Source organism: Chlamydotis macqueenii, chromosome 3, assembly GCF_036417535.1.
Source record: "Chlamydotis macqueenii isolate bChlMac1 chromosome 3, bChlMac1.mat, whole genome shotgun sequence".
Taxonomy (NCBI): domain Eukaryota; kingdom Metazoa; phylum Chordata; class Aves; order Otidiformes; family Otididae; genus Chlamydotis; species Chlamydotis macqueenii.
Genome location: NC_141558.1, coordinates 50,374,262 through 50,394,025, shown reverse-complemented (window position 1 = coordinate 50,394,025; position 19,764 = coordinate 50,374,262). Strand labels below are relative to the sequence as shown.

At 38.0% G+C, this 19,764-nt stretch overlaps 1 protein-coding gene across 4 annotated transcripts in view; it reads left to right on the top strand.

Moving 5' to 3' along the window:
* CDK19 (cyclin dependent kinase 19) overlaps positions 1 to 19,764 on the top strand; it is a 144,899-nt gene that overhangs the window by 97,693 nt on the left and 27,442 nt on the right. For all 4 annotated transcript variants that reach the window (XM_086743466.1, XM_086743464.1, XM_086743465.1 and 1 more), the window contains 2 exons: positions 7,454 to 7,511; positions 8,971 to 9,102. In XM_086743466.1, the coding sequence (XP_086599592.1) occupies positions 7,454 to 7,511; positions 8,971 to 9,102 (190 nt within the window). The remainder of the gene's footprint in view (positions 1 to 7,453; positions 7,512 to 8,970; positions 9,103 to 19,764) is intronic.

The window sequence follows — 19,764 nt, the reverse complement described above, 5'->3', positions numbered from 1 at the left end:
GAGTGGTCAGATAGTGCAAGGAGTTGCCCACTGGAAAGGCTAAGGAACCTCTGTCCTTGGAAAATTGCAACTCCCTTGGTTAAGACACTCAGCAACCTGATGCAGCTTCAAAGCTCTAACTTTGAAGTTGGCCCTGTTTTGAGCAGGATGACCTCCCTGGTTTCAGCATCCGATGACCTCCAGAGATCCCATCCAGCCCAAAGCGTTCTGTGATTTTGACTGATTCTCCAGATAAGTATCCAGAGGCATGGGCTGGTTTAAATCAGCCTGTAATGAAGGCCTGCATAGTCACATCTTTGCTGTTGTTGCAGGCTAGATAATCTTATTTCAGGGACTTTTTTTTTTCTTTTTTTCTTTTAATATGTGCAGATCTGTGGTTGCACTGTGGTCATTGTTTTAGTATTTCAACTTTCCTTTACTTTTGCTTTCTGTGGATAGAGGAGTTCTACAAGAGTATATAGCCATGAAAAGATTTCTTTGATAGCTGGCTTTGATAAGAAAAGAGCACGTTTCCCCTCTAAACACGTAACGGATACAGGCAAGGAATGTGTTTAACCAAAATCTTTATCTAAGACATTCCAAATAAATATCTCAGATATCTTCTGTACACTTTGTTCCTACTTTTAGCTGTTTACCATCAGTCCCGGAGCTCGAGGTAAATTCTACACTTTAATGATTATTTTGACCATGTAAGTTCAGCAGCTATGTAATACATAAGTCCCTAACATAATCTAATACCATGGTTTATGTTGGAATATCCAGTTTCCATCTCTCAGAATAATGCAAAAGGTTTTTTCCTCCCAATGGCACATACTCCCATGTCTTTAGTAGTTCTGCGTATATTTTGTTTTTAAGTTATTTTTGTAAGAAACAAGAATGGAGATAAAAATAATTGTTACCATGTATGTATTATTATCATATTAATAAATAAGTTGATATGCATTAAATAAATTTTCTTACATGCTGCGTTTGAGAATGCTTTTGTTGTCACCGATGTTCCTCTGATGATAATCAAATACATTTTTGAATTTGAAGATAACAATCCGGTGACACTTAGCTGTAAAATTTTACATGTTCTCATTTGTTTGTATTTTCATTTTTTATTGCATAGTAACTTTTGGACTGATTTGTTTTGTTTTTAAATTTAGCTATAAAAGCCTTCTGTGGTACTGTTCGCTTCCTGTGTTGCCATGCATTTACTCAATGTGTTTGCCTCTGTTTTTTTTTTTTCTCCTTTCTAGATTTAAACAAGTTTTTATTTCATTTCAATGATGTACTATTTCAAAGCATTTTGCATTCTTTTTATTTTATTGCCTTTTTAGATCATATGCTGTAGTGACCAGCTTTATATTTGGCCTTGCTGAATTTGATTATATCTATAGAAACTTTATTGATTTGAACAAAATAAATATATTGATCAGATTTGTTAATGATATTGCTTTGCAAGGTCAATTATTTTAACAGAGTAGAGAAACAGTAGAAGAAAATCACATGGATTTACAAATCTAGGCAAAAATAATGATGAAGTAGGGTTTTTTGTAAACAATGATAACAGCTGGGAAAAAAAAGTTGGAAGTGTTGCTGTGTAGTCAGGGCAGGGACTCTTAATATGATTTTGCAGTATGTAAGGCTTGTAAAGTGAAACAGATGCGAAGACATTTTACTCTGTATGGTGTACTTCTGTCTAGTGCTTCAGTATCAGAAAAATGTTGACCAAATGGTTTTCTAAAAAAGGAGAGAGATGTGGTGATAACAAATTTTCTATACAGTTTTCAATATATGGAAGTAATGTGAATGGAAGTGATAATGATTTTGAGGTTTACAGTGCATAATAAAAAAAAATCTTTTTAGAACCATTTCTTTTTAAAATTCTGCATTGATTAGATCAATTGCTGTCAAAAGCATTGGTACCAGTACCGATCTGAAGACAATGTCTGAGCTTGAATAGCATTGACTTAAGGCAGGAGAGTGCCTACGTTTCATTGAGGGTCAGAAGAGCAAAAGCTTTGTTTGCAAATTTCTGTGAGCAATCTGCAGCTCTCTCTTAACCGTGAACTTAAAGGCTCAGCAGTCTTTTGAATAGTGCCCGCAGAGTGAAACACTGCTGTCTTGTTTAGGACCTTTGCCTTTTGTAGAGCAGTGTGCTGAAAACTAAGATGAAATCACCACTACTCTTGGTTTTGGCTTGTGAATTGAATATATCAACACTCTGCTGTTTACAATTGCTTTTTTAAATAATTCAGACTTGAAAAGACCTCATCACAAGCCAGTTTCTTTAATTGTGGGGAGAGCTTTTATCTAAAAGACTTGCAATATCTTTTACAATAGAAGCCTCTTAATTTCAGGTTATTCTTTGTCCAGTGATACATTCCAAAAGGGAAACACATTTGTTTGGATATAAACAATAAAGAATGGTGTATGGAAAGTGGTATGTCCCTATGGACATTTTCTCACAGGAATGTAATTCTGCACCAAATCTCTTAAGAATTGTGTCTTGAGGAGATAACAACAACAACCATTAAAACTAAAGTATTGCCATCTATTGTTAGGCTGTTGTTCCTGTTTTGAGTCATTATGCTCTTTCAAAACCATAGATGGTTTCTTTTCCTTCAACCTTTATTCTAATCTACTGCCTAAATATTTAAATAGGAAGCATATTGATTAAGAGAACATGGATGTCTGCATGCATCCCATTCATGACACTTCTATTATTTATGAAAACATACTTGTTAGCCCAACATTTTCATTTCTCTCCCACCAAGATCTGTTAATTCCTTTATTCCCACTCTCCCACTGATTTAGAAAAGTAAATACATTATCCATGGTTATTACTTGTAAAGAACCCATTAAATTATTGCCATCTACATCCCTTTTGGCCGATACTTCAGATTTTGCTCCAGTTGTTTGTTGCTGTTGTCCTTGCTCTTTTTGCAAATATTCTTTAGACAGTCAAACCTCAACTGCATTTCTCAGTAGGGATTTATCCGTTCATTTTTATAGCTGATCTTAAATGTGAGACTCCTAACTCTTACTGTTTCTGTTGTTTCTATAGCAACTAGAAAGGTGGAGATGCAGCAGCATCGCTTTGCTTCCCAGCTGGTGTTTTGTGTTCTCAGCAAGGCGAGACTTTGAGGAAAACACAGAGGATATTAATTGGAATGTTACCAGCTCAGAAGTGTAGTCCTTGTTGAGTTACCTCACCCTTTACTAAGGAGTTAGTTAATGACTTTAAGTAGGACCTTCCAAACTTTCTTGAATGAAATTCTGTCCTCTCGGAGACACGATTTACCCTAAATATGTGTCAGGTTTTGGTCTCCTAGCTGCTTGGGCCTTCATGTTTTCTTCTACTCCAAAACCCCATTTTCTTCATCCCATGGATGGCTGTAGGATTTGTTTCAGGAACTAGTCTGATGCTTATAACTTGCATGTAGCTTGAACATACATGAGGTATGGGGCTCTTTAATTTCTCTGTTTGCAGCTATCCAGTAACTATATTACAGTAGACTGTAGTTCTATGGTCTATAGTTCTATAGACTATTAAATTACTATCTTGGAGTAAAATGTTTTGATACTTAAATGGCTACATTTCCAGAGATTAGACTAGCACACATTCTCCCATCTCCAAAAAGCAAAAGTTGTTTGCATTCCCGTTAGCAGTCCTCTCTATTACCTCATGATGAAATGTTCTTTACTTTACTTGGATCTCTGGTGCCAAATTAATCTCCTTGAAATAACCCAAAATCTTTCCTCCATACCCGAGTGCCTGAAGTTCTGCTACTCTGCCTTGGTGCTGCTCCGTGAAGGTCAGGTTGCTCTCAGCGTGCCTTGTGTGTTGTGAGGACTCTGGGGAGGTGAGGAGTTTTACTTGACAGTGTTTAAGCCATTATTATATAAAACAACCACAAAACACATTACCCATGTTTCAAGCTCATCTGAAGCTGTTTATTTTTTATTAAAAAAAATTAATGGGCACAGCAGATGGATATCATTTGTCTCATCTCGGAAGGATGAGTCCTATCAGATTAGTGTTACTCTTTGACTGATTCAGCACACTTGCAGTTGAAAACGTTTTCCTAACCAGAACAGCTCTGATTAGCAAGAGGAACTTGGGAAGTTCTTATCTTTTTAGTAGCCGATAGTGCTTAATTTGCTCATGTGGGAAGTAAGAAGTTCAGATATATTCTCCTTCCTACTTAAGGAACAGGTTTGAACCAAGACTCCTCACCTTGCAGGAAGCTGCCATGATGCAAGCTGTTACTGAGACTGCAGATCAGTGGGGATCCAGGCAGGATCCTGATGTGGGCATCAGGATGCCATCCCTGAAATGCCTGTTGTCTCCACACTGATGGTGGTGCCTCAGGAGAAGCACTTGCTCTTTTGGAAACAAGACTAAGTTTTCAATTATTTCACACTTTATTCCTTCTGTTTTCCCTCTCTCTCCCTGCACCCCACAGCTCTTTCAGAGAGATTCACAGAAGTTAATGGATATGTAATCTGGTAAGTTCAGTGCGCTTCTCTGCTGGTTCTGACCCTCAGTGGATTAAATAGTAGTACAGATTTAAATTTTAAATAGAACAACATCTCTTACAATATTCTGACTTAAAAATACATGAATGGACAAGTCCTTTGCTTCCATAGATTCTAACCTAATGTATCCTGTGTGTATAGAGCCACTAAGTTGCTTAGGGGTTTGGGGTGTGTTTCTGAGGCTGAGACCTGGCACTGTTGAGCCTTAAGAAGAGAAAGCTCTGGGGTAAGGGGGGATCTTACCGATGTGTGCCCATACCTGATAAGCAGGAGTAAAGAAAACTGAGCCAGACTGCTCGGTGCTATTCAGTGACAGGACAAGAGGCAATGGGCATAAATTAAAGGTATGAAGAAACCTTTTCGTGCTGTGAGGGTGGTCAAATGCTGGAGCAGGTTTCACAGAGAGGCTGTGGAGCTTCCATCCCTGGAGATGTTTAAAACCCAACTGGACTCAGGCCTGAGCAATCTGCTGTAGTTGACCCTGCTTTCAGCAGGGGGATTGGCCTTGATGATCTCCAGAGGTCCTTGCAAATCTGAACTATTCTGTGAATACTGTGGTTTATGTCAGCAGATAAAATAGTACCTTTTTATTAAGAAATTGCTGCCTGAAAAATCTTGTAATGTTGCAGGTAAAATATGAGTCTTAGGAGATGTTTTATTTTGAGAATCTTGATGTATCTGCTTAGATTTTGAATTTTCTCTTAGTACATCTCCTGGTGTTATACAGTTTGTCTCTTACAGTATTATTCTTCTATAGAAAAAAAAAAACAAACCCTAACCTAGAAATCAGTGCAGTAATTACACTTTTATCAGCTCTGTTCATGTGACAAATACATGCATTTTATAGTGCCTAAAATCTAATCCTGAATGTAAAGGTCTATTGAAGTGTTTCTGATTCATACTCAACTCTCAATTAAAGTTGCTAGGCAGGGTTTTAGGGAAGAATTCTGACAAGGAAACTGGAATTTTGCTGTCTTGGCTGGGACAGTTTTAGCTATGTGATTTCTAACAGAGGTAAAGCTTAGTGCAAACTTGCATGCTTCCCTTGTTGCCTGGTTTCTGAATATGCAGAATGTGGTTATGTTCTCCAGAATATTCAATTCAGGGTACTACATAAGTGTAAAACCAGAGCTTGACCAGTTGCCTTGAAGTATTAATTTCATTATCATTAAATCTTTATCTTTCCTAGGTTTGCTGGTGAGTGTTTGCTCAAGATCAACTAAAATAGCTATTGCATTCTTCAAGAGGGGAGTGCATATTCCCTCTTGAAGAGGTCCAAATATATGTTGGGGAATGAGAAGTCAGGGATGGTGTTGAGAATTATCCTGAGATTAAAAAAGGGGGAGTAAAAGTGGCAGTGGCATCTGGAACAGAGTTGGACAGAGAGGCTGTGGCTGTAGCTGGGGAAGAAACAATGTCCAGCTCCGGGGGTGAGGTGGAAGGGAGAACAGCTTCCTGGGGGGAAGGAGAAAGAATAGGTGAACTAGTGTGTTTTTTGGGGTTGTTTTTTTGTTTTTTTTTTAACTTGGTTTTTTGTTTTTGTTTTTGTTTTTTTAAAGCTAGACGAGGGGTAATGGTTTTAAAATAGAGGGGGGTAGATTTAGATTAGAAATTAGGAAAAAATTTTTTTACGATGCGAGTTATAGAACACTGGAACAGGTTGCCCAGAAAGGTGGTGGAGGCCCCATCTCTGGAAACGTTCAAGGCCAGGCTGGATGAGGCTCTGAGCAACCTGACCTAGTCAGGGATGTCCCTGCTCCTTGCAGGGGGGTTGGACTAGATGACCTTTGAAGGTCCCTTCCAACCCTAACCATTCTATGATTCTATGATTCTATGATTTGCAATTTTGAGCCAAATTAGTAACCCTAGCTTGAGTGTCTCATTTCAGGTAAGTAGTGGCAAGCATTGGGAGCTGAGAAATTAAGTGAGATTCTGATCTTGGCTTTCTGGACATCTCTTTCAGATTCTTGAACAAATCCTGCTTGAACAGACCTCCTCAGCCATTAGGGATTTTAAATATAATTAATATTCGGATGAACCTTCCAAAAATCCTGCTTTAAAACTTTGTTATGCATCTCTTCATTCAAATCACTTAATGTTTTCAATCTTGTTTACTTCTTCACAGCTGTTAACACAATAGGGGAAAAGCTTCCAAGGAATGACTATTGATGTCCGAGGGAACCTAGATTCTAATTACAGAACAATTGCAGTGATGTAATGAGTGGTTTTTATATGGGGTTCACAAGGAGCTGGTTCTGAACAACTGCAGATTGGAGAAAATACCTATAAAGATTTTGTTCTACTTGTAAAGCTGCTGTCTACACTGTCAAAAGCTTGTGGATGTAGCTGGCTGTGTATACTCCTGTTTTAAGTGAATTCTCATTGCATGAAATCAACTTACTTTGTGGAAAAAAATGCTTTTACTGATGTGAATTTTCTTATTCATATACTAAAAACAAGCACATTTGTAAAAATATAGTTATATGTGATGAAAACAAAAGCAACTCTCATCTATGCGTTTGCATACCAAGCTTTGGCATCATTTTCATTAAGTTTTACTAGTATAAGTAGTTCTTGGTAGGTTATTGATATGTAGGATAAGTATTTGCCTGGTATAAAATTTTCCTGTAGAAGAAAATCTCACCGGTGAACGTGATAATTCTGGTAAAAATGGAAATGCAAATTTAATTAAAGATTGCATTTCTTACTGTAAAATGTCAAAGTACTTCACTATTTTTCTAAATGTGAAATTGGTAACTGGGGATAAAAACTAAATGTCAGGAAAACAAAAAGGTATCGTAATTTTAGACTTGTAAGGGTATTTATAGAAGTGTTTTCATTATAAAATAGATGTACATATTTTTGTTACTCTTGAAGATAATTGTCAAGGGCTGATCAACTCAATATTCTCCTTTTTGTTTTCCAGAAACCAGCAAACATTCTGGTAATGGGTGAAGGTCCCGAAAGAGGAAGAGTCAAAATAGGTAAACATTTTGAGAAAATTTCATTGCACAGCTAAGAAATTACTTTAAAAAATTGCATCTTCAGTGTAAAATAGAAACAAATAATCATTAGTCTTTGAGTGTATGTGTGCATAACATCTAGTTTAATTTTAAAACTCATTCACTGAATTCACAAGCTGAAGAGAGTCCAAACATATTATTAGACGTTTATAAAGCTTGCCAAGGATATCTGGTGAGATAAAAGCACCTGTAAGAAACAGGAAAGTAATAAGCACATAGAAAAATGGCTATGGCCAGGATTCTTTTGACTCCTTCTATGATTAGTTTGTATAACATTGTTGCTTACAAAATTTATTTATTCTTCATTATTTTTATATAAATAACATCAATGCACATGTTTGTAGAGAACCGAAGGTTTGCTATGCAAAAGGTTATTTGGCATCAAGTTGGGAAACACATGTCACTGTGATGGTCTTTATCCAAGATCTAATTACTTGTGCAGATCATAAGCCTTAGTCATGTGGATATAAACTTTGTTTTTAATAAAGCATGTGTCAGTCATCAAGTAAGAAGTAATATACTGGAACCTCTTTTCTGTTCATTGACTTTTATTGTATTTGAAAATGTTCAGCTAACCGTTTTTGTTTCATATGCTTGTATTAGTATGGGTAACTGCAAGAAAATTATACTTGACATTTCATAACTTTGGAAGAGGAAAGATTTAGGTGAAGTTGTGTGAAAGATAAATTTCAGACTTGGATTAAAATGTGTGGTTTTGAATATATACACCAATTTTGTACTTTCCCATCTAACATTTCTTAATGTTACTTACAAGGTTGTTTCTAGGGAAAATTTTTCAGTTACGTAAAAAGAAAGCTGACATTTAAAATACACCTCTGTAACAGTGTACACTCAATTATTTAATTAATTCTCAGTTAAAAACTTTTTCCTGATTATGGAGTTCATTCCTCCAAATCAAGTAGGAGGCATACTTTGAAAAATAGTGCGAAACAATCTACGCTGCAGTCGTTTTGGTTTTGCACTTTGAGTAAATACATAGGAGTCCCAAGGGCTCACAGTTTTGTAGACATATATAAAAATAATACAGACAATGTACACTGGAGACCTACTGCTATTGACTTTAGTTAACCAAGTTTCTATTACAGTTCTATTTAAATAAACAGGCATCTGTGTTATGTGAAGTTTTACAGTAACATGGTAAAACCAAAAGTCAAACGTCATCCTTCATAGTCTTATAAATGAAGTAAATGGAGTTTAGCTTCAGATAAATTTGGCCCAGTATTGTTATGAATAACTTGTTGCTTTCTTAGAAGCTTTGATTTGTACATTTTAATGGTTTTGAGCTTTTGTTGTAATTGCTTTTTGGCAATACTGCTAAATTCTGATTTATTTCTATTACAATTCTGAATGTTCTTTTCTTTTTTATTTTTTTTTTTCTTGAACACCCTTCACCCCCCAGCTGATATGGGTTTTGCAAGATTGTTCAACTCACCTTTGAAGCCATTGGCAGACCTGGATCCAGTTGTGGTGACATTCTGGTACAGAGCTCCAGAGCTGTTACTTGGAGCCAGACATTACACAAAGGCCATTGGTAAGTTCTATGTAAGAAAAAGGTTTACCTTTAAGTTTTGTAAAGAAGAGTAGCCTTGTAGGAGATATGAGGATCAACTGGCCAGCTAGGTTTTTTTTTCCTGAAGTAGCAGCAGATGGAGTGTGATCCAATCCATAAAAGATTAATCCAGATTGAAACTTTCTGAGGATTGTGCTTTTATATTTCAGTGTGAGTTAAGGTTAATGTTAGACTTTTTAAATGTGTTGTTTGTTTTGGTTTGTTTTTAAAATAAAAATATTCTTTGCATTGGTTTATATGTTTGTTTTTTTTTTAATATGGCTTCAGAAATCTTGTAATCTTGTAAACCTTCAAAAAGGAAAGAACTATGGCTGTTAAAGTGGCATTCTTCTAGAGTGCTTTATGTCCAGATGCTTCTGTGAAGTGTGTGGCTTGATAAGGAGAAGGGCGGTCTTGTGCACTGTACACAATCTGCAGATCATTCACTTCTGACAACTTAGGAAGCTCCATGTTCAGGAAATGCTGTTGGCCAGGCTCTTGTCTTCCTTCCCCCTTAGTAAGTTCCATCAGCCTTGGTGCCTAGCTGCTTAGAGAATAAAAACACTGAAATGCACAGGAGGTATCCTGTCTGCATGATTAGGTTATATATTGAAGAGAACTACACAGGAAACAGTGTCCCTCTGTTAACGTGGTTAAATTGCTCCTGTGTGTACAGAGGGGGGCTTTCTTGGGAGTTACAGGCATTTTCCTATTAGAGAAGTTTTCATGGATGCTCTGTGGGCATTTATTCAGAGAGTTACAAAACACTGTATTATGCTAGCACCCCAGTTCAATGTCCAGTCGGGTGGACCAACACTTTTAATTAAGTCTCACAGTCTGGCTTTTTCAAGTAACTCTTGTTTGTCAAACTGTCATATACAGCAAAAGGATTAAAAAATGAATGAACTGTCACCTGACTTCTTTGATGCGGATTTGCACTTCAGATTTATTTATGCTCTCCTCTCCCATTTGGAATCCTCCAGTGCAGGAGGATCCAAGTTGGGCAAAACGCTTCTTTGTTTGTTGCTCTTGCCTTGAATGTGCAGGAACTGTTAAGAAGGGCAAAAAGACTTCTGGATAGCTCTAGTGAGGATATATATGTTCAATCTTGCAGGCAGGTAACGTGCGTTCCTATCCTTGGACAAAATTTGTAAACACCCAAAAGCCAAAAAGTTGGGATTTTTATGCTAGTGTTCCTTTTCATCTGCCAGAATGACAAAACATAACTCTTCACATGGCAGCATCTACATTATCAAGTAGCGTGGCACAACAGAAGTGCATTCATAAAGCAAAATGGTACTGAGTACCCAGCATCCACATTATACATGTTCTGGAGAAAGGGGCTTTCTCTGGATGGGTCCAAGAAACTACTGCTTCTTAGTGACTGATGCACACCTTTTGGTTTCTTTTCATCCCGAAGGAATTTATTTTGTGTACTCTGAGAGAACTCTGCAATGCCAGCTGAATTGTCATAGGTGTGGAGAATCTGATCCATTTCAAAAGCAAATTCCTGGTCCAAAGTAAAATACTAATTGCAGAGAGATTCAATCAGGTTGAAAGGGACCTTGGGAGGTCTCTTGTCCATCCTCCTCTTCACAGCAGGAACCACTCAGAATTCAGACTGGGCTATTGAGGTATTTGTGCAGCCAGGTCTTGAAAACCGCTTAGAACAAAATTTCCACACTCTCTCTGAATGACCTGTTTCAGTGCTAAAGCATCCTCATAGTGAAGAATTTTTTCCTTATAGGTACTCAGAACTTCTTGTTTCAGTTTATGCCTGTAATCTCCCATTCTCCTGTCATATACCACTGTAAAGAGCCTGGCTCCGTTGTCTTGGTCATATCTCTGTAGATACTGAGGAGGCTGCTTGTAGGTCCCTCTTCAATCTGAACAATCCCATATCCCTCAGCCTCCTCTCCCAGAGCAGGTTCTCCAGCCGCTGACCACATCCTGGTGGCTCTCCACTGAACTTGCTCCAGGTTATCAAAGTCTGTCCTGAATTCAGGTCCCCACAGTGGCCCAAATGCGGTCCAACAAGTGCTAAGTACAGGAGTGTAATCACTGCTCCTGTTGATACAGCCAATACATCCTGTTAATGCAGTTAGTCTTCATCACTACCAAGGTATGCTGCTGGGTCATGTTTCACTTGATGTCCACTGGAAGCCCCACATCCTTTTCTGCAGAGATGTTCTCCAGCCAGCCAGTCCCTCACCAGAACCATTGCAGGGCTTTACTCCATCATGAGTACTGGACTTCGTATTTGTCCTCATTGAATTTCATGAGTTTCCTATGGCCCATTCCTCCTGCCTGTCTAGTTCCCTCCGAATGGCAGCTCTACCCTCTACCGTATCAACCATTTCCCCAGATGTCCTTCATCCACAGCTTGATGGGAGGGTGTTCCAGCTCCTCCTCCTTGCCATAAGCCTCTCATAAGCCTCTGTGGTACTTCACTTGTAATCAGCCTCCAGGTTAAAGTATAAATTGTTAACCACCATCCTCAGACTCTGATGATCCAGCCAACTTTTCCTGAAGCCCAGGGCCTGTGTTCTGCTACTTGCTTTCATTACTCCACTACTTCATGGTTTTTACAGCTAGGCCTGTCATTGGTTATCATATCCCCAACTAATTCTTCCTTCTTCCCAAGTAGCAGATCTGAAAGATGGATGACACATGTAGTATCTGTATGAAGAAATTTACCCCAACATCCTCCAGAAACCTGTGTAAGCTCCCTGAGGTCACACTGTCCATGTCCTGTTTATTCTCCGTGATGCTGCAGAGTCTGTTCACCTCCTCCCATGGCTCCTTTCGCTGGTGACTGAGTGCCCAAGCCTCCCACTGTGAGGCCAGTGTCACCCTGCAGCCTAAGTCTGGGGTGACAGCACCTTCCCTCTGGAGCTCTGTCTCAACTGAGGCCTCTGGTTTCCCAGGATATCTTCTCCAGTGGGTGCTGGGGAGGGAGCCTTTTAGTGGCCCTCCCCATGGTTGTGGCATAGTTCCTGTGTGGCATGTTCCATAGTTCCGTGTTGTCTGAAGCAGACTCTTAGGTCCTGCTTTGCATCCGGCACCATGAAGACTGGACTGCTAACTTCTAAAAATCTCCATTTGCTGCACCCTTTAGTGGGTGAAAACGGTTACTAGAAGTGTTTAAAGAAAATACCAACAGGATTACCTTAAACACCTGTAAATTAGATGCTTAAACTGCCTTGACTATGTTGATTTTTGTGAAACACGGATGTGAGCGGAGCGGATTACTGGGTGACCTGCATGCGTGGTACTGGGAAGTTACCTTAACTGACAGTTACCTGGTTTTGATAGATAGCCTATTGTTTGCAGATTTAGGTGAGTGATATGTACCATTATCTCAGGATATACCTTTGAAGAATGAATTAGTATCATGCTGTTGGGTTTTTTTTAATTATGTCATAAATTACTTGGTTCTTGCCCTGAGGGACCTGTAGTCTATACTAAAACACAGACGAGGAGTCCGTGTGAAACTTTAGAGGATGATGCTGCTTCCGAGAGATCTGGTTTTGCTAGTAGTTTATTCTTTCTGAGGCTTTTATGTCTTGTATCAGACCCATGCTGGTGAATCCCCAGGAGGGGCGTGAATGGGTCATGTAGTACCTGGTGTGCAGTGTGAGTGCCGAGGGCACTCAAAACGATTTGGGCAGCAAAGTAGAAAATATGGAAATGAAAACAAGGGAAGTTGCAAGGTGAGGTTTATAGGCTGACTGAAGGATTAGAGGAACACTTGACTCAAGAGAAAAGAATAAAGGTACCTGGAGGTGATCTGTGTGCAGCTTTAAGGCAAAGGGAAGAGTTGGGTAACAAAATGACAGTAGTGATACTCACGCAGTTTATGAGTCCAGACCTGTGTTTTGCTTCTAGCATTATATGCACTTAAAACACAGCGATCTTAATGAGCTAAGCACACGAGTGAGAGTTTGACTTGGACGCTAATGTTTTTGGCAAAGGATGCAACTCTCAAAGCTCTCTTAATTCTCTGTGCAGCAAATACAATTTTAACATCTCTTAATATTACATAATTCTCAGGAGCCCTAATGCATTGCTTTTACTAATAACTTATAAATTATATAAGATTCTCATGTAACTACACTTCAGTGGGAAATAATAGTTTAGAAGAAAGGTGATTAGACATAGCAATTTATGAAAAAGGAAGGGACAGGCTATTTGGTGTAGCTGCTTATTTTCCATAGCTACATTCTTATGCCTTTCATATAATATATAATTTTGTATAATTAGTAAATATCAATAAAATCAGGCTAAAAGCAATGTCATGCCAGCTTTAGTCTATTCTCTTCCTATTTTGTTATTGTGAGAAATATTTTTGTTTGAGTTTACTAAGAATGCATTGTCACCAGTTCTCTACTGCAACACATTGAACATTGTCCAACAGTTGCTACATAATTCAGATGTTTGCTTAGGTTTTTACTGTTTTAGTCTTGATTTCATTTTATTTTAAGTATATTTTCTCTATTCTGTATCTAATATTCTCTTCCTTATCTTAGCTTCACATATAATGTGAAGTATCGGGAGTGTATTCATAATATCCCGGACACTGTCTACTATAATGTCCAATTTTTTTTTTTTCTTGAAATAAAGCCTTTTAGGTATGCTTGATTGCCAAATAATTCTCATACATGATCAAAGAATTTTACCATTTGATTTTTGTCTCACTCAGGATTTTTGTCTTTGTTTTCTGGACCTGATCTTAGTTACATTTTTGTGGATTTAACTTTGGGAAAGCTAAATACAGTCTGTTTGTAAAGAACTATGCATTGCACAAACCAATATATAAACATATTCTGTTATTTTAGAACTACTTTTTCAGTGCCATTTTCCCCTTTATTTACTTTGTTCCTTCATAGCAGTGAAATATTCTACTTTTTATTTTCTTGCAGAACAAGTGGTTGTTCATCACATATATAGCATGATGTTTTAAGGAGATACAGGAGTCAGGAAAATACTGTTGCTGAAAAACAGAAATAGCTTTTCCTTTCTGCATGTTAGAAAGATAGTAAGAAGCTTGTATTAGAGTTTCATAGGGAATAATATTTAGTTTCCTGAACTGTGAACATTTATAATCTAAGCCCTACTTGTTAATAAAGTTTCCTATATAATCTGCTAGCATAGTTACAAGCAACTAACTTACCAGATGACTACAAATTGGAAAAATGGGGGTGTGGAAGCCAAAGGTCACTTTCTGTTCTGTTACCACAATATAAATCTGTACTAAATATATTGTAGCCTGTGGAAGTTGGTCTGCGTTTCCAGCACCATAATTTAAAAGCAGAATCTGTTCCCATGTGTTCATCAGATCCTAATATTCTAGCAAAGAAGTAAAATAAGCAAATGCAAGTAACTTGAACGAGCTTCAGGTTAAACCAAGTAACTGTGAAGATATAAAATGCTTGTGTCCATGGAAATGTTAAAAAAATTACTGAACTTATTGAAAAAAGTCTCCAGCACAACAGAAAATGCCTTTATAGTCAAAATACTAAAGAAACAATGCTGAAGTAAGTGGCGAGGTACAGTGTTCCTTTCACTGATGGGCAGAGACTTCTTCACTATGATTTTAAGGAAAGTAGAGGAAATGAGTGTGGCAAAAGGTAAGCTGGCTTTCAGCTTAAAAGGAGATATTAATCAGATTTTTTTTTTCACTCTGGGAACGTCAAAATAGAAAAGAATGTTTTAGTAAGTAAAGTAGTTAGAACTCTTTTTCATCATACATTTTTAAGAAATTTTGTGGCAGTCTCTGCTATGATTCATTCTAGGGCGTCTTGTAGCATACTATCAAGGAAATATCGTAATTAGGACTAGTTTTTATCAAGTTGCAGCTTGTACAGTTAGCAGTGCTATCAAACAGGAACATGTTATCTTACCTCTCTTCACCACTTGCTGAAATTAAAGAAAGAGTATATTTGATAAATGACATCAGATGGCTTATAGTATTTTAGACGGATTGGATTTTGTTGGCAAAAGAGTTCTTTAGAGTAATCATTCAACCACCCCATAAGCAAGGCTAAAACACTCTCCTGCACTGAAAAAGGATGGGATTACTTATTGTGAAAAAATAAATCTGAGAACCTGAGAAATCTCTATTGCTTAGTTACCTTTCCTTACGTGTCTAGCTTATAAGTCAGCAGGAATGTCAGAAATGGCCATGTGGCAACTGCATTTACCAACCCCGTCAAGATTCAGGTATAGAGAAACTGTCACTTAAAGCTTGGGCAGTGCACTGTCACCTCATTCTATTTCCAGGCTAACGTATGGCTGTGGAAGCTGGAAACGTGTGAAAGGTATAAGCAGATATCAAAATGCCTTTGAAAGCAAATGTCACAGGAAAATATTAGGTGTATCAAAGGGAATGAGTTTATAACGAATACTGGGATCCATCAGAGTTTCAACAACTCAATTTGACTTCATGCAAGAAAAAAAAAAAGAAAGGGAACTATATGGGGTGTATTACGTAGGATTTAGGATGGAAATATGTGCATATGTGTTCCATATTGCCTATGCAGCGAGTCCCACACGTTCCGAGCGCATCAGATGTCCTTACTGTGCGCGCACAGATTGTTGGCACGCTGGCCGGGCTGCGGGGCCTCTGGAAATCTTGGACGGATGCCTAAAGCTCTTCTGGTCTCTTGTTCTGGAAGGGCTGGGGGGAAGGAGGGAAAGTAAGACCTATCTGGAAAATGTGGCAAGCCAGACATTACAAACGGGGCCAGCCAGAAGACTGAAAAGTCCTTAGGAGAAATGCACAGGGGAGGTTCCTCAGATGTGTCCTGTGGAGCCGTTGGGAGCACGGGGACTGCTTTTAAATATCTGTGAGAGATAGTTAAGAAAAGCAAATCTGTAGTCAGTTAGCTTCTGTTTGCTGCATAGGGATCCATGTTCCTGTTTGTTGGAGATTTTGCTTTGAGGAGAAGAGGTTGTGGAAAAATACACAGAAAAGTAGAGAAGTTTGGAAAATATTCATTTATACATTCTGGAAAGAAAAACACCAGGAAGGCAGCCGTGTTCATGCCCTGGGCAATGCTACATGACATGGGAAGTAATTGGACTCAGATGATATTTTGTGGTAAACTTATTTTGGCATGTGATAAACTTTCTTCATTTTGATTATCACAGTTGTTCTCATGCTTTTTCTGAGAGGCAAAATATTTTAATACTGAAGATTAATTGTTGCTCTCTTATCTGGTTATTGCAGGTGCTGGATGATTTACTGCCGTTTTTTCCTCTTGCTTGACAGTGATCTCTAAAATACTATAAATGTTTCTTCTCCTAAAAAAAAAAAAAAAGGCATTTGCTGTGCACTGCACTCTTATCACTGCAATCACATAAGGATTGTAAAGATTAATAAAGGATTATTAGGTCATTTAAATAGAACCCTTTAAAGCTACATTAATTAGTATTTTGGGAAACTTGAGATGCTGACAGCAGCTCAAGGAATATCATCCACAGGATTGTTACTCACTTTAAAACATTAACTGTCTTGAGATCTAGCAAATGAGTTTCCTGCCTTCTTCTAACTGCTGTATTACTCTTGCTTCTCAAATATGGTGATGTCTGGAAGTCAGGTAGTAAAGCTGGTGGCCATTTTCAACTCTGAAAAGTCTGAGATGTGTGTTGGAGTGTGTGCTAGCGTAATAGGAGAATGAGAACAGTGCAGTGGGTCAAACTTCTCTGTGCTGCTGTAAATCCAATGGAAGTAATCTAACGTGGGGCAGACAGTGAAGTTTTGTGTCTCAGAACAGTAAGTTGGGTCTGATTCAGTCCCAAGTGTTGTCTGTAGCTTACAGCACATCATTTAATCCATCCTGTGGGTTGTTTCATTACCTATAAAGTGGGGTTGCTACTTAATGGTGTTGTCCTGAAGATAAAATCAGTTAATGATAATAGGGAGCTCCAGTACAAGTGTGTTAGGAATTGTTTTTGTTGACTCAGTGAATGGATTAATCTGAGAACCTGGGATGTCACCTAGCATCTGCAGTTAGCTTGAGAAATATGCATATTGTGGACATTAAAAAAGAAAAGGAAAACAAACCCACTGAATCTTCAATCACAACTAGAATCTGCTAATTGTCTTGATTTAGATTTCTCTGTAAATTAATCTGTAAACTTCCACTCTTGATCACCCAATACTTTTTTCGTATGCTTGTGATTCTCTCTTCTTGCAAAACATAAGAAGGGAAGAACCAGCTGTGTTTGCCTTTTTATTCAATATTTTGTCAGACTTGCTATTGCTTGATGATTACTGTGACTTAACTGTATATGGATTATTTTAAAGAAGGAAAAATAAAATAACATAAAAATACTCAGGAGGCAGAATATCCTCTATAGTAATAGCTTTGTGATTAAAAACCACTTGAACAAGAGGTGCCTTCAAAAATATATCTATGTTTAGCCTCGTGTACATCAAAAATAGTCAATTTTTTGTGGGGAAAAAAAACCCCTTCCCTACTGGTAATAGTTCCATGCCTTTTTCCTTCTGGTTATTTTTCCCTCAGAGCATCAATTGCTTGTTCTTCCCAACTGTTAATGACTCTTATATGGGCCTCTTATATGAGCAAGCTCTTCCTTCCCTGGTATCTCACTGACTTCTACCTGTACAAGGCAGGTGAGCTTTGCAGCAGCAGGATTGATTCTGTAACCTCCCTGAGCAACCTACCCTGCGAGCTCAGTTTAAAAAAAATTATTTAGGGAAGTAAGGCAGGAGGAGTTCTTGCAATGTCTGTCATAGCCGAGAGCAAATAATGGATCTTTGTGTGGAAATGGAACATGGATGATGATGTGAGAAAGCAAGACTCGGCATTTGGAGAAGGTTAGGAGACGCGTTTTGCTCACTTTCTCTTCATACTCAATTCCATTCTGTACGTGTCAGTCGGGATATATTGTGGTTCTTTGGCATGTACTGCAAATACATTGTTCCTTTTATATATGAGTAGGTAAATGGTTTGGTGCAGAGTTGGACTTGCATCTTAGAGATATTTGATTTGGATTTATTTTTTAAGGCTTCGTTTACAAAGCAATGGACTAAAGGCTGGTTTCATTTTCCTAAATGAAACATGAGGTTGCCATTTAAAGATCCAAAAGGTGATCTGTTACAAAGCCTAGTTCCATAAAGACCTCACCCTAACTAACTAGTGCAGTAATTAAGGCTTTTTAGTGTGCTCCATTTACTAACATACCTAAAATGTTCACTCACCGAAGTTGGGTTTGGCTTGAAATCCAAGTACCTGCTATCGTAACAAGGTGCGTGCTTTTGGTGCAGAGGAATTTTTCTAACTAATCCATCAGTTTGATCTTCAGGCACAATTATTTCAGCAATACCAACTGAAGCTTTCAACACTACAGCACTGATTCAGTGGAATGACTTGTTCTCAAGACAGGTGGGATTGCTTCGCAAGTTGACTTCTTGGCAATAGCCATGACTGACAGCAGAATTACATTTCACAGTACTATATTTCGTTGCCTATCCAATAGATTTGCTTATAATTATGTGAGAGCTATTCTGAGTGCTTTATTAGAAACAGCTGCAAGGCTAAACCCCTTAGTAACAGAAATTTTTAAACGTAAAGCACTCTGTTTAGAAGGACAAATAAGCCTCTCTGTGCTAAGACGCAAAATTTCTTCACATGCGTTCCTCTCTGTTGACTGAAATAAGGTAGACATCAAAAGTTTTAACTCCCAGAAAAGACTGTCATGGCTTGTGAATTGGAAAGGCCTCTTCACACATGTTCCTTGTTATAACTTAATCTACCAGATAGCAGGCCTTTTGCTCACCTTATGTTAGCTCTGAAGGTGTTGACATGTTGGACCTGGTAAAAAGTTGTAATAGTTAATGACACAAGCCAAGTGAGAGCACACAACAGATAATAAAGTTGTCATCTCTCTTCATTTAGCATGGAGTTAACCTCCAAAGAGCTCCATTGTGAACAGAAAAGCTGTTTTGTTAAAATATTTTGCATTTAATTAGGAAAAAAAGTGTATTTCCATTTCAGAGAATGTGTACTGTTCACTTCTCATTTGCTACAGTTCAGAGGAGCACAAAAAAATGGCAACAATTCTCTAATATTATGCTGTTTGCACAATCTAAATTGTGCTGTACTAGACATTTACCTGCAGTGATGGAACAAGATGGGGGAAAAAATTGAGGAGGGGGGCGGAAATTAATGATAAAGCACCATAATTAGTAATCAGGATTTCCTGGCTTTCCAGTCCTCGGATTAGATGATGCTGTCAGGTTTTGTTTTTAATACGATAAAGTGAAAATGTAAAGCTGTGGATGTTCCCCAAAAAGCTTTGTAAATACTATTTACCAAACAGCAGCCTATCTTGCCTGTTCATAATTCTTTCTTCATTACAGGAGGAAATTGTAACAATTTCTGTATTACACCTGTGTTACATACTTTGCGATGTAAGAGACCTGTGACGTCTGCAATTAGAAGGTTTCATACTTCCTTTGCTTGCTGCAGTTGTTCGATATTTGGTAGGGGCAAATAGCCCTGAGGCTACAAAGCTGCCTTTTGTGTCACCCATTACACTCTTTGTGCTTTTAATGAGTTGTCACTGAAAGTAGATTTTTCTTACTTTTGTTTCTGTGAAAAGCGTTGGCAGCTC